This window comes from Zootoca vivipara, chromosome 3 (genome assembly GCF_965207765.1).
Source record: "Zootoca vivipara chromosome 3, rZooViv2.hap1.1, whole genome shotgun sequence".
Classification (NCBI taxonomy): Eukaryota; Metazoa; Chordata; class Lepidosauria; order Squamata; family Lacertidae; genus Zootoca; species Zootoca vivipara.
Window position 1 is genome coordinate 118,860,142 of NC_142586.1, and position 14,874 is coordinate 118,875,015.

The 14,874-nt window shown below is 54.0% G+C and overlaps 1 protein-coding gene across 7 annotated transcripts in view; it reads left to right on the forward strand.

Moving 5' to 3' along the window:
* Positions 1 to 14,874, forward strand: part of DNMT3A (DNA methyltransferase 3 alpha) — an 86,946-nt gene that overhangs the window by 55,241 nt on the left and 16,831 nt on the right. For 6 of the 7 annotated variants that reach the window (XM_035110753.3, XM_035110749.3, XM_035110751.3 and 3 more), the window contains one exon: positions 13,249 to 13,461. In XM_035110753.3, the coding sequence (XP_034966644.1) occupies positions 13,249 to 13,461 (213 nt within the window). Of the gene's footprint in view, positions 1 to 800; positions 954 to 13,248; positions 13,462 to 14,874 lie in introns of those variants that run through there. The other variant, XM_088667019.1, reaches the window with a different exon arrangement.

Below are 14,874 nucleotides of genomic sequence, written 5' to 3' on the forward strand. Positions count from 1 at the left end.
GAGGAATAAAGTTAAGGTTTGTGGTTTCCCCAAAGTCCCCGGAAGGGTCGGATCGGGAGATGGCCAAGCAGCGCAGATTCGCAAGGCCGCCGACGGGGTTTCGGGACGCCTTTCTGATGCCCCTTTCTGGGGGTCTGGGGGTTCTAGTGCCGCGGCTGCAAAAAATAGAGACACCCCCATTTATTTCTCATTTAAACCCCGCGCAAATGGTGCGCGCAATAAGCCAGGATCGCTCGCTGCCCCTGCGCCCCGCTCTCTGCGCGCCAATAGGTTCGGGGGCGGCTCCAATCTCCGGGTGACGCTGGAGACACCGCGTTGGTCCTGTACGTGCGCGCTTTTCCTTTTGCGGGGGGGGGGGGATAGCGCCTCGTTGCATTTTCAGGAGGAGCAGACGATTCCCGCCCCCCCCCCGAGGTTTTAAGAAGCCCCGCGCGATCCGGAGTCGGGCGTGTGAACGTGCCCAGGCCGGAATCCGGATCGGGAAGCGGGAAAGCGATGCTTGGCGGCTCTGCTCGTCTGGCGAGACCCCCCCCCCCGCAGCAAAAAACAAAAACCTCGGAGGTCTGTTTGCAAAAACCCCCCAATCTGTTCTCTGCAGTCGTGGGGAGGGGGGCAATTGCAGAGGCGCGCCCCCCCCGCCAGACCAGCCTTGCAAACCCGCTCTCCTCTCCCCGATAACTGCCCCCCCCCGCACCTTTCTCTCTCTCTCTCTCTCTCTCTCTCTTCCCCCCCCCCGTTTCCATCGCTGGCGGCCAACCAGGAGCGGCGCCCTGCGTCACGTGTCCCGGAGTTTCCCAGACAAAGAACATTGGCGGCGCGGCCCCCTCCCCTCCCCCGCGCCCCCTCCCCTCCTCCGCGCGCCCCTCCCCCGCCTGCCCTCCCTCCCTCCCTCCCTCCCTCCCCCGCCCCCTCGGCGGCACCGCGGATGCTGCAGCGGCGGGACATGCGGGCAGGTACGGAGGGGCGCCGGGGAGTCCCGGGGGGGGGGCTCGGCCGCTTTGCACCCCCAGATCCCCAAAGCAAATTTGCACGGAGTGCACGCGCGCGGGGGGTTGTTTGTTTTCCCCCTCCTCCACTACGCGCGGGGGCTTTTTTGGGGGGGGTGTCTGTGTGTGCACAAGGCGGCGGCGAGGGAGCCCCCCCGGGATCGATTTGCAAAGAGAAGGGAGGGGGCGGGGGGGAGAGGAACTTGTCGTTCTGCCAAGGTGGATCCTGCCCCCCCCCCGAGTCCCCAATTCGCCCGAGAGGCTGCTTGGCGGGACAGCGGGGTGGGGGGGAGGCTCTCGCGTGAAAAGTTTTGCTCTTCTTTGGGGGCGACGAGGGGGGATCATCTCTCGCCCCCTCCCACTCCCTGTGCTCTCAGCAGAAGTTTTGGGGAGCTGGGGAGGGGGCCATGCGGGGGGCTGCCCACCAAACTCCCTCGGGACCCCCATTAAGGGTGGGGGGCACAGGATAGACCCTTCCCCACTGCAGCTGTCAGCCCTCCCTTTTGCCCCTGTCTGCCCCGGCACTTCTCCAGACAGTGCTCCCCCCCACCCCACCCCAAAAAAATCCAGTGCCTGGCCTGGTCCCTGCTGGGGGTGGGGGGGAGGAGGAGTGGACCCCCCCCCCCGTTTCCCAGGCAAGCAACCTCTGAGCATCCTCCTGCCTCCAAGATGTTTGTCCCGAAGCAGAAGTTTTTTTGGGGGGGGGGTGTAGAAGAGGAAGGAAGCTGGGGGGGGCTGCAGGCGGAGGTGGAAGGCGCAGGCGGGTAGGTTGAGTAGGCCTGAACATAGAGAGACCTCGAAGATTGTAGGGGGGAGAGAACAAAGCACCCCTCTCTCAACAGCCCCCCGAAAGGAAGAAGGGGCTGGGGGCAGCATGCTGCTGGCTCAGAGATCTGCCCCTTGTAGGGGGGGGGGGAGAAGCTGAATTCTGTACAGCTGATGCCTAGGAGAGAAAAGTGAGCAGAACTTGGCAAAGTCTGGATCAGAATTCGAATCCAGAGCCACTTTCCCCATTCTGCCTCTTTAAATCTTCAGCGCCAGGAGGAATTTGTCCAGGAAGGTTGCCCTCTCCTCCTCCTCCTCCTCTTCCTCTGGTTCAGACTCCCATTCTGTTGAACTTAGAAAGCCATTTTGTTCCTCCCAGCTGGGTTTTGCTTTCCAAGAGTTTACCAAACATCACGGTAGAAGCCAGCTCGGAATCCGTCCGGCTGGGGGGGGGGCTTCCTCTTCTCCCTCCTTAAGCCCCCTTTCCTTGCCCCCCATCTGTGTTGCAACTCCGGCCCCCCAGAGGCTCCTGAACGCTTTTTAAAGTTTAGTTTATCCAATGCCATTTCCCCTCTGAGCCTGAAGCAGCTCGCAGAGGGACACGGACGTTTGTTAAACGGCACGTTTTGTTGCTAAACGTATAAATGAAATAAAAGAAAAAAATTCCTTTCAGTAGCATCTTAGAGACCAACTAAGTTTGTCATTGGTATGAAATTTCGTGTGCATGCGCACTTCTTCAGATACACATGCACACGAAAGCTCATACCAATGACAAACTTAGTTGGTCTCTAAGGTGCTACTGGAAGGAATTTTTTTCATTCTTTTATTTTGTTTCGACTACATCAACACGGCTACCTACCTGTCATGTATAAATAAATCAAGACACGATAAAGATAGGGAGAGATGCAGATGCAGGATAAATTCCACATTGCAATGAATAAACGGCACCCTTTTGCTTGCAACACTGATCATAGAGAGTTAGTTGCAGGTAGGTAGCCGTGTTGGTGTGAGTCGAAGCAAAATAAAAAAATTCCTTCAGTAGCACCTTAAAGACCAACTAAGTTTTTAATTTGGTATGAGCTTTTGTGTGCATGCACACTTCTTCAGATACACTTAGTTGGTCTTTAAGGTGCTACTGAAGGAATTTTTTAATTTTGATCATAGAGAGTTCACCATTTCTTTCCGGGAAATGCTGGAGGCGGGGCTCCTTTGGCTTCCAGGTCCTCCCCCCCCCGGCCCGTACTCTGATTCACCAGCTTTCCCTAGGACAGTGTTTCTCAACCAGTGTGCCTCCAGATGTTTTGGGACTACAACTCCCATCATCCCTAGCTAGCAAGACCAGTGGTCAGGAATGATGGGAGTTGTAGTCCCAAAACATCTGGAGGCACACTGGTTGAGAAACACTGCCCTAGGAGGCTCGAGTTGTGGTGGCCCCCAACCTGGATGGCTTCAAAAGAGGATTGGAGAAATTCATGGAAGAGGAGGAGGAAGAGGAGAGGTCTCGGGTGGAAATTTGCTAGGATGGCTTTGCTCTGCCTTAGAGGCAAGGATGCTTCTGAATTCTGGTTGCTGGAAATGGCAGGAGGGAAGAGATGCAGGTGTCCTATTGGGGTATCTTTTCTATTAAAAAAACCAATTTTAATAATAATAATTATTAATATATATTTATACCCTGCCTATCTGGCTGGGTTTCCCCAGCCACTCTGGACGGCTTCCAACAAAATATTAAAATACAACAGTCTATTAAACATTAAAAACATCCCTAAACAGGGCTGCCTTCAGATGTCTTCAAAAAGTCAGATAGTTGTTTATGTCCTTGACATCTGATCGGAGGGCGTTCCACAGGGTGGGTGCCACTACCGAGAAGGCCCTCTGCCTGGTTCCCTGTAACTTGGCTTCTCGCAGCGAGGGAACCGCCAGAAGGCCCTCGGCGATGGACCTCAGTGTCCGGGCTGAACGATGGGGGTGGAGACGCTTTTAAACAAATACAACAACCGTTAAACACTTACTGAACAGTACTACAGTAGTACCTCTGGTTAAGAACTTAATTCGTTCCAGAGGTCCGTTCTTAACCTGAAACTGTTCTTAACCTGAAGCACCACTTTACTTAATGGGGCTGCCGCACCGCCAGAGCACAATTTATGTTCTCATCCAGAAGCAAAGTTCTTAACCTGAGGTACTATTTCTGGGTTAGCGGAGTCTGTAACCTGAAGCGTCTGTAACCCGAGGTACCACTGTATTTGAGCAGAAAGCTGATTGGATGGGCCACTGGCCTGATCCTGCAGAGATCTTCTCATGAGAGCTTCACTCTCTGGGCAGTTTCCCTGGAAAGCAGAGTTGTGGTTGTTTTTTTCCCTTCGCTCCCCCTCCCATCCTGGACCTCTTGGCTAGTTGGGTGGGGCACAGTGGGGCTCTGGGTCTTAGCTTGGTCTCTGTGCTTTTAGGAAGAGATGCGGAGCCTTTGGAAGGAAGCAATAAGTCCAGCCTGCAAGTCTGTTTGCTTGCAGGGGAGAAGGGCAGGCAAATCCCAGAACTCGGAGCCCACCCCCCATGCCACACAGAGCCCATGTCGCCTTCCTGTGGGTCAGCCAGGGCAAGGTGGGCGAGGGACCTCGTGAGCAAGAGCTAGGAAGACCGCTGGTGATGCCACGAGTCGGTGGCCTGGCTTAAAACGTCCGAGGGGCTACTGACATGGGGGGGGCGAGCCATCCACAGGCAAATCCCCACGACCCCTAGGTGGAGACGGGCTCCGTCCTGATGCCCAGAAAGACCATTGGTTGTGCTCTGAGCATCACACTCCCCCCTCCCCGGTTGAGTCCCCCTGGCCAAGGGTGTTCTGGGTCCTTGGCAAGCAGAGACCATTTCTGGGATGAGGACACCTATCCTGCCAAACACCTGATTCCCCCAGCAGCATGGCAGCAGCAGATTTATTTTAAAAAAAATTATGCCGCCTGGTGATTCGGGGGTCTGGAGGTGATTCTGGCGCATCTTTTGCTACTGCGCTACCGCGTGACTCAGCTGTTTGTCAGGGCAGAGCAGTAGGAAAAGACACAACTTTTGCTTTGGCCCATAAAGCGCTGGGCGATATATGAATATATCGTCCAAAACTGCTTTGAAGTTCACATCGTAATAATAGTTTTGAAATATTTGAGCCGGCAATATATCGCTAATCACAATGTGTGTAAGGGCTGGGCGATGACTGCTTTTCAATATTGCAATACAGTGGTGCCTCTACTTATGAATTTAATGCATTCCGAACACACATTTGTAAGTCGAAAAAAATTGTAAGTCGAATCCCATAGGAATGCATTGGGAGAAAAAATTCGTAAGTCGAAGCAACCCTATCTAAAAATTCGTAAGTAGAAAAAATCCTATCTAAACCGCATCCAAGATGGCGGATGGAGCTCCATTCGTAAGTAGAAACATTCGTAAGTAGAGGTACCACTGTATATCACCAGCTAAGCATTGCAATGTTAAAGGTAAAGGGACCCCTGACCATTAGGTCCAGTCGTGACCGACTCTGGGGTTGCGCGCTCATCTCGCATTATTGGCCGAGGGAGCCGGCGTACAGCTTCCAGGTCATGTGGCCAGCATGACAAAGCCGCTTCTGGCAAACCAGAGCAGCACATGGAACGCCGTTTACCTTCCCGCTGTAGCAGTACCTATTTATCTACTTGCACTTTGACGTGCTTTCGAACTGCTAGGTTGGCAGGAGCTGGGACCGAGCAACGGGAGCTCACCCCGTCACAGGGATTCGAACCGCCGACCTTCTGGTCAGCAAGCCCTAGGCTCAGTGGTTTAACCACAGCGCCACCTGGGTCCCTAATTGCAATGTTATCAGCGGCTAAATCTTGCAATCTGGCGCAATGTCTGAAATAAGGATGGAGCTATACAGAGGCGAACAGGACAGTGTCTGGCAACTGCTACTACTGAAGGGTCTAAAACGGATAAACGACGATGTTATCAATCACCACACAGTCGGTTTCACCAGCAGGCAAGCCAAAATGCACCCCAACAGGACTTTAGGTCTTGGGCTGGGCTGCCCAATGGTGGGATTCAGGACAGTCCAAAGTAGGGAATACAAATAATCTGAGGCCGCCAGGCGGCAGAAGCTGCAGTGGCAGAAACCGCTTGCCATGACCGCGATCTGTGTCGGCAGCAGCGGCAGCAAGGCCTGGCGCTGGCGGAAGAAGCAGTGGCGACTTGCAAGGCCTCATGGCGGTGGCGGTAGTAACGGCACCCCGCAAGGCTTTGTGGCGGTGACGGAGGGTGGCAGCAGTCGTGATGGTGGCCTGTGAGGCCCCTGGCAGAAGTGCCAGGCCATGCCTCTGCCGTGGCAAGGCTTTGCAGGTGCTGCAACCGTCTCTTGACCCCCAAAGGCCCCCCCTGAGACACACGGGTGCCAGCGCATGTTAAGGAGCGTATCTACGGAAAGGAGCTGTGGGACAAGTTCTCTAGCTCGGATTCTGGCATTCATAGAATCATAGAATCGTAGAGTTGGAAGAGACCACAAGGGCCATCCAGTCCAACCCCCTGCCAAGCAGGAAACACCATCAAAGCATTCCTGACAGATGCCTGCCAAGCCTCTGCTTAAAGACCTCCAAAGAAGGAGACTCCACCACACTCCTTGGTAGCAAATTCCACTGCCGAACAGCTCTTACTGTCAGGAAGTTCTTCCTAATGTTTAGGTGGAATCTTCTTTCTTGTAGTTTGAATCCATTGCTCCATGTCCGCTTCTCTGTAGCAGCAGATAACAACCTTTCTCCCTCCTCTATATGACATCCTTTTATATATTTGAACATGGCTATCATATCACCCCTTAACCTTCTCTTCTCCAGGCTAAACATACCCAGCTCCCTAAGCCATTCCTCATAAGGCATCGTTTCCAGGCCTTTGACCATTTTCGTTGCCCTCTTTTGCAGGGGGCCAGATTAGATGACCCCCAGGGGTCCCGTCCAACACTGCAGCTCTCTGATTCTTTGATAGGGAGGCTTCCCAGGTACCTGCCTGAAATCTAGTGGGGCAACTTCAGAATTCCCCCAAGGGTTGGATGCCCCATTTGAACAGGAGGGGAAATCTGTGAGTGCCCCCCCTCCAGTAACCCTTCCCTGTCTACTGAATTGTGTTTGGTCACGGAGTGTGCCCTGGTGGTGGTGGTGGGGGCGACCCATCTTGATCTGGAGATGTGGGGCAGTCAAGAATCCCCTCCCCAACGATTTGGGATCCCGGTTTCTCATGGGAACATTTCTGGAAGCCTGCTCTCCCCTTGAGCAGGTCTCTCTCCTCCCATCCCCAGCCAGTTTTAGTTGCAGGCTTTCCGCCCCCAATTTTCAGCTCAAAAAGGTTCCCTGAGAGCCTGACAGGCAGTCAAATGAAGACTGTCGCTTTCCGCTGACTTACCATCTCAAAAAAAACACAAACTGCAAGGGGAGAGGAAGAGGAAATGAAGGCTTTGGGGCCACAGGACCAAGCGCCCCCCCCTCCCGGGTGTTGCCACATGCTGTTCAGGGTGCAGCCCCTGCGCCATCAAGAGAGAGTTCGGCAGCAGCAGCAAGACTGAGAATTAGAGGATGGGGGGGGGAGGGAATTCTTGAAATTTTGCGGAATATTTGAAAAAAAATGTCACGTTTGTTGGGTTTGATGTAGTAGAGCAACGGAGGAGAATTTGTAGTTTGGCCATTTAGAATCGGCGTGTTTAATGGATAAAATGTAAGCAACATAGCTTTATAAGGGAATAAAAGAGCACTGTAGAAAGATGGGTGGGACGTCTGCCGACAGGAGAGCATTTTTAAAATTTGAGAATCTAATTTAAAAATACTATTTTAAAAAGTTTACTGGGGGAAGTTTGTGGGCTGCCAGTGGGGGGCGCTGTTTAGATTGGAGGTAGACAGGGGCGAGAGGAAGGTTTGGGTGGGGGCCGCGGGGAGCCCTGTCTGAGAAAAGAGCCTTTTTTCCTGCAGGGGACCCCATCCCTTATTCCTGAAATAATAATTAATAATAATTATTATTACTAATTATTATTATTATTATTATTTGTATAGCGCCCTATACGCACAGGTCTCAGGGTGGTTGACAACATAAAAGCACAAGAGACATAATAAAAACAAAAACATCCCAGTTAACCCCCCCCCAAAAAAAAACAGGAGGGGATTCACACTTCCATTATGCCAATAGCTCTCAAGGCTGCTTGACCGATAGCAACGACAATTAATTCTACGAGGCTTTATTAAGTTTTGTGAGCCCCCCAGAGTGAAGAGCAACGTATTAAAATGCAATAGGTCAGCCATCAATCGATGGGAGTATAAAACTGCAACATCAGCGGCAGGAGGAGAGGGTCAGGTCAGACCGGCTGCAATGCCCAGAGCAGCGTCAAAATGTTTGGCTGGCAGAGTCTGAACACAGAGACCAGGGGAGGGAGCCACCGGAAAAGGGCGCCCAGGGAAGGGCCTGGTATCAAGCCCCCCCCCCCCCGCGGATCTCCCTGGTCTCTTCTCCTGCATTGCAGGGGGTTGGGCTAGATGACCCCGGGGTGCCCCCAACCCTACCATTCTTTAATTCCCTGGGAAGGGAGCTCGGTGATTGAACAATGCCTCTCCTCCCTCCCCCAGGCTCCCCCCACCCCCAATCTCTCCTTCCCTGGGAGAGGAGGCTAGGAGCCCTCTGTGGGAATGTTGTGGGTAGCAGGAGAGGATATATTGATTAAATATTATCCCTCCTAACTCAGGCTGGTTGGGTTATTCCTACAGCAGAGTACAGGGGCCAGCAGACTTTTTCAGAGATGCACTTTAAATAAAAGGACACATTCTACTCGTGTAAAAACAAGCTGATTGAGAAGGCGATTGGGCCGGATCTGGCCCCTGGGCCTTAGTTTGCCTACCCATGGCAAAGGACATTCCCCTCACAGCAGGAAGCTACGGTAGTTGCAGTTTCATTGGACTCTCTTAAGTTCTGTTAAGACCCCTTTGATTCCCTCCTAAAAGAATAAAGACACAACAGCCGCCTTTTAAAAGTAATAAGAAGTATACTCACATTCAGTTCACAGCTGGATCCCGGAAGGCAGGCTTTCACTTAGAGCAGGCATCCCCAAACTTTGCCCCCCCAGATGTTTTGGACTACAATTCCCATCTTCCCCGACCACTGGTTGTTAGCTAGGGATCATGGGAGTTGTAGGCCAAAACATCTGGAGGGCCGCAGTTTGGGGATGCCTGCCTTAAGAGTTACAGAAGAGGGTTTGAGTTCATCCCATATGGAAACAGATCCCACCTGCTTCTGGCTGAGAGCCAGCAGTGCAGTCCCAAGAGAAGAAACGGCATCGAAAGAGAGGAAGGGGGCTGCGTGACTGGACCTTTTGTGGGGTCTGCCAGGGTCACGCCCACCTACCTGGTCACCTGCAAAGGAAGGATGCTTCAGACCAGGTGTAACAGGAAGTTCAGCTGCTGGACCAACTCCCCCCCCCCCCCGGTCTGTGTCCACTCTAGGCAAATGGGAAATGTTGTATTTGACTGCTTATGTTACACCCCACACCCTGGGGGGCTTCTTCCATGAATCCGGCCTTTTCTAAAGCTATCCAAGTCGGCCACCCATGCCTGCCCCATGTGGGAGCAGGTTCTGCAGCTTGAAGAGAAGAGAAGGTTAAGGGGTGATATGATAGCCATGTTCAAATATATGAAAGGATGTCATATAGAGGAGGGAGAAAGATTGTTTTCTGCTGCTCCAGAGAAGCGGACACGAAGCAATGGATTCAAACTACAGGAAAGAAGATTCCACCTAAACATTAGGAAGAACTTCCTGACAGTAAGAGCTGTTCGGCAGTGGACTTTGCTACCAAGGAGTGTGGTGGCGTCTCCTTCTTTGGAGGTCTTTAAGCAGAGGCTTGACAGGCATATGTCAAGAATGCTTTGATGGTGTTTCCTGCTCGGCAGGGGGTTGGACTGGATGGCCCTTGTGGTCTCTTCCAACTCTATGATTCTAAGGCCTTCCTTTTCTCTCTCCCGACTTCCATCCTTTGACTGCATGTGCTCCTCCGCCCTCGGTCCTCCTCGTGAGGCTTCCTCCGGGAGCGTTTCCAGGAGGTGGGGGGGCCTGAGGAATCTGGGGCAGCCCCAGAGAGAGAGAGAGCCCCCTCCTTGCACCTGCCTTTGGGCACATGCAAAGAGGGGGGGGGCTGTGTTGGCGACTGGATGCAGACTCTCATCCAGGGCCCTTGCATCTCGGCAGATCTCGCTTGGATGCTGTTCTTCAGATTTCTGCACCTTCCTCGCTGCCCTTTTCTTGGCATGGCTCTTGGGCCAGATCCTTCCTCCAGCAACTACAGATTTGGGGTGGGCTCCGCTCCTCCGGTCCGGTTGCTCTCAGCGTGCGCAGAAACAAACTGCGTCGAAAATGCCCCCAAGTTGTTGGAAAGGGGTGGAAAGGTGTCTTGCTTGTTGTTCTTCAAGAGAGGGGGAGTCTTGGGTGTTGGCCAATTGCCTGGGGTGGGCAAGGGTTGTGTGAGAGCCTGAGTTCTCTCCCCCCACCCCCCAAATTCAAAGAACACCTTTCGTTTCCGGGGAATTCTTGAGCAGGTGGATTTGTGCAGAGCGAGATCCAGGCAAGGAGGTCGGGGAAAGATCCCACGGGGAGGGAGGGAGGGGCGGCAAGGACCTCGTGGGGAGATGTTTATTTATTACTTATGTATAAATACCACAGCATCATAAAAACACAGCCTGGTGGTTTCCAGCAATATAAAGACATAACGCCAAGCAATAAAATAATAAGAAGCTACAAATGGGAAGAAATAAAAAATGGGAGAGATGGGAGGGCCTGTGGTTCCACTTCTGGGCTCCTTCCATCTTGATCCAGACTTAGGTGGAAGTCGGGGCCATGCCAATGGCGCTGAGTCCCTGTGCTGGGGCCAGGGCTCTGATCCAGGCCAGCCTTTGCCAACTTGCTGCCCTGCAGATGTTTAGGAGCACAGCTCCCGTCTGCTTGGGGCCATGATTCGCCCGCAGGTTCTCCGACGCCAGCTCCTTGGGGCCAACGGAGGTTTCCACCGGGACACTCTTATCTTCACTCTGCCCAAGTGCTTTGGGGTGGAAGGCCGAATGTGGCATCAGGTGGGCAACTTGCCTGTCCCAGTTTGGGGAGGGTCTTTCCTCTCGTGGTGACTTGGTGTAGATGCTGGTCTGCGATGCTAGTCAGCTTCGGGGTGTGAGAAGCAGCCGGCGCCCCCCCCCCCCGTGCCTTTGGCGATTCCGTCTTCTGTCTCCTTCCTGGAGTGTTTTGGGCTCTTACGGGCAAAGGCGAAATCTGGGAATCTGTGCTTCCGTCCATCTCAGTTCTGTAGTCAGAAGCAGATTGGCGGGACTGGAATGAGCGGTTCTCGTTGCCTTAGGTGAGGGCATCCTGGGGGGGCTTGCTTTGTGCTGTCCTTGAGGTGCTTGGCAGCCGTCGCCACACACGCTTGCCGCCACCTGAGCCCCCAAATCTCAGACACGCATCAACAGTCTGTGTCTCGAACTCAGGCCCTCCCCTTTGGCTGCCAAGTGACCGGCCTCCTCTAGAGCCCCTGGTCCTTCCAGAGAGGCAATGGCGGGTTCTGCTTTCTTATGGGGACTGCAAAGAGAGATCCACCCCCCCATTTATTTTACCCCCATAGGCCTGTTCCTTCATAGTTGGAGAGAGCCATTGCTTGAGGCCGAAAACCTGCAATGTGAGGACACTTGCTTAAAATATTTTGTCAGAAATCCTCAAACACTCCTTTTCGCTCTTAAAAATTGGTCTTCCCCAGTTGTGGTTTGAGACCAGAATGTGGGGATATACTTGCACCGGCTTGGGAGACGGTGGTTTGGATCCCGCCTCCCTCACGCGGGATTCCCTGCAGGATCTCGGGCAAGTCAGCTCTCTGTTTCGCCTTTCCTGTCCAGTGGATTCCTGAGCGGCCCGCCCTGCAGGGTGGTTGTGATGGGAAACAGAGAAATGAGGAAACGACTTTGCGGGTTAGAAAAGCTGCCCAGGTCAGAGAAACCTCCAGAGCGGATTTCTGTCCTGCCCTGACCAAAAGCTTCTGGCCGTTTCCGTTACACTGAGACCGTTTGGCACTGAGCTCTCTGGCCGCCTGCGGATTGGAACTGGCGAGCTCAGTGTGGCTGGCAGAGCGTGTGGGGCAGGAGGAGACCCCCAAGCAGCCGACCTTTCGCCTGGAGTGGGCGGCTGCGTCTGGTGGTCTCAACCAGGCCCCTTCCGTGCCCCAAGACAGGCCAGGGGACCCCCCCCCCCACCGCCTTGACGCTGCCGCATTTACGGAGCGAGGCCCCCCAGCTGAAAGGCCCCTCCACACCCCACAAGGTCCTGCTGAATTTTGTAAATCTCAAATTCTCAAAATGAGGCGTGCTAAAAAGTTGAAGCATGGGAATTCAAAAAATATTTGGGTCCAATTAATATAATATAGTATTGCTTGGTAAGTAAAATGTGTACAGTGGTGCCTCGCTAGACGAATTTAATTCGTTCCGCGGGTCTTTTCTTATAACGAAAAAATTCGTCTAGCGAATCCCACAGAAATGCAATGAATTTTTTTTTGAATTTTTTTTTGCCCATAGGAACACATTAATTGAATTTCAATGGATTCCTGTGGGAAACCGCGATTCGCTAGACCAGGGGGCCCCAAACTACGGCCCCCGGGCCGGATGCGGCCCAATCGGCCTCCCAATCCGGCCCGTGACGACCCCCACCGCCCACTGCCGCCGCCCGCTCTTACGGCGCGCGGCGCGGCGACGATCTTCAGAATCGGCAAAAAATAGCCGAAAATCCTTTGTGCGCATGCGTATGGGCCTCTCCCGACCCAGAAGAGGTCATTTCCGATGCACTTCCGGGTCGGGGGAGGCCCATACGCATGCGCACAAGCGATTTTCGGCAATTTCCCCCCGCCCGTGTGCGCATGCGCACGGGCGCGCACTCCCCCGCCCTCCGGCCCGCCGCGCGGTAAGTCTGGGGACCCCTGTGCTAGACGAATTTTTCGTAAAACGCATTCGTCTAACGAGGCAACCTCCTCTCGAAAAATCATTTCGTTAAGCGGAAATTTCGTTAAGCAGGGCATTCGTTAAGCGAGGCACCACTGTATAAGGTTGCATAGAAATCGTTAAAAATTATTGCCAGGCCTTGCAGTTCAATGATTTGGTTTTCCGATAGCAGTTCATGTGCTTCTTCATCAAACGTAGACTTGCCAAGCCAGGTGCGGTCCAGTTGCAAAAATAATAGCAGATTTGAATTTCTAGCACCCCAAGCCATACTTTTTCTCACTGAAGAAATGTGCAAAAACTTAGTTTTGCCCCCTGAAATGGCCTGCCCAGTGTGCCAGCTGCTTCCGGGGGAGCATCCTTCCTGGGGAAATGTCTCTCTGCGCCTCAGAAGGAGCACCCCCCCCCTCTGAGCTGGCGCCAGGGTGGGCACCACGGAAGGAGGGGGAAGAGAAGCCCCTTCCCTCGTCTGCTGCCCCAACCTTGTCTGCCGTCTTCCGCAGGCTGAGAAGAAGGCCAAGGTCATTGCCGGGATGAACGCAGTGGAGGAGATGCCCCCCAGCGAGCCCCAGAAGGAGGAGGAGGCCAGCCCCCCAGCCTCGCAGCAGCCCACCGACCCCGCCTCGCCCACGGTGGCCACCACCCCAGAGCCCGTGGGGCCCGAGGCCGTGGACAAAGGGATGTCCAAGTCTGCCGACGATGAGCCGGAATACGAGGTGAGAGTGGCCCTCTGTGAGTCCGCAGGGGGCGGGGGTCTTTCCCCCTGGCAAGTTGCCACATCCCTGGCTGGCCTCTCCTCTCCCCACACTGAACGCTGCCCCCCAGACGGGGCTGGCCTGAGCTGTGCAGGGCAGAGGCTGTGGGCAAGGGGAGAAGCTGGTGTGGCCAGCCACCGCTGCTGACCCCCATGCTGCCTATGGGGTGCCCCCCTCCACTTGCATTGGGTAGAAGAGGGGGCAGGGGGGAACGAACGGGCTGAGAGATAGGAGGGCTTGCTCTTAGCCACAGGAGAGTGGAGGGCATGGAGCCTTAATCCCAGGGCCGTCTTAAGCGTCCCTGGCGCCATGGTGCGCCGGATCTCTCCGGCGCCCTTCCGCCCCGTTTCCCGGCGCGGTGGGCGCCGTGCGCAGCTGCACGGCGGACCGGCCGGCCAGCGGGCGGGCGCAGCTCGCGGCGCCCTCCTGGCGGGCCGGCACCATGGTGCCCTGCGCCACCAGGGGTCTACGTAGAGCCGGCCCTGCTTAATCCCCAGGGAAGGGGAGGCAAAGATCCTGGGAGCAGCGTAGGATCATAATCGTGGAGTCGGGAGGGCCCCACAGGGACATCTAGTCCAGCCCCCAGCAATGCAAGACTGGAGGCACGGAGTGGGGGAAGAGAGCATGCTGGCTAACGGAAGATGGGAAGGGGCTGGTTGGAGGGAGCCAGAAGGGAGACTGGAGAGGGTGGAAGTGAGGACTAGGAGCTTGAGAAGGCCTTCTGGCATAGGGGGGGCGGTCCTCTCTCCGCAGCACTTCCAGGCTCCTTTGCCCCCTCATTGCCTGAGTTCCCCCATGTCACAGGAAGCCCCACTCCGAGACCCCCGGGCAGCCCCTGCTGGGGGGTTGAGGGATCGTCTCAATTTCTGCCCCACTTTCCCTTCCAACGAATCCCAGAGTGGCTGGGGGACGATAAACGACAAAAGCAGAACAAGGACAGCAGAAGCTATAGAAAAGGATTTGCAAACCAGCCACTTAAAAATAAGCTAAATGTGGCAAGTTCATCACAAGTCCTGTTAGGACGGTGATGAACGAATCCCCAGCGAGGCATTTAGAACCTATAAAATAATATACTCATCCTCCCCCCAATGACTCACAATTTTGCTTCTTTTGAAAAATTGTTCTAGTTACAGGTAGGTAGCCGTGTTGGTCTGAGTCGAAGCAAAATAAAAAAATTCCTTCAGTAGCACCTTAAAGACCAACTAAGTTTATATTTTGGTATGAGCTTTCGTGTGCATGCACACTTCTTCAGATACACTAGAAACAGAAGTGTCAGACCCTATATATATATAACAGAAGTGTCAGACCCTATATATATATATGAAAAATTGTTTTTATTTGATTTTACAGATTTGTTGACATTCAAAATCATAC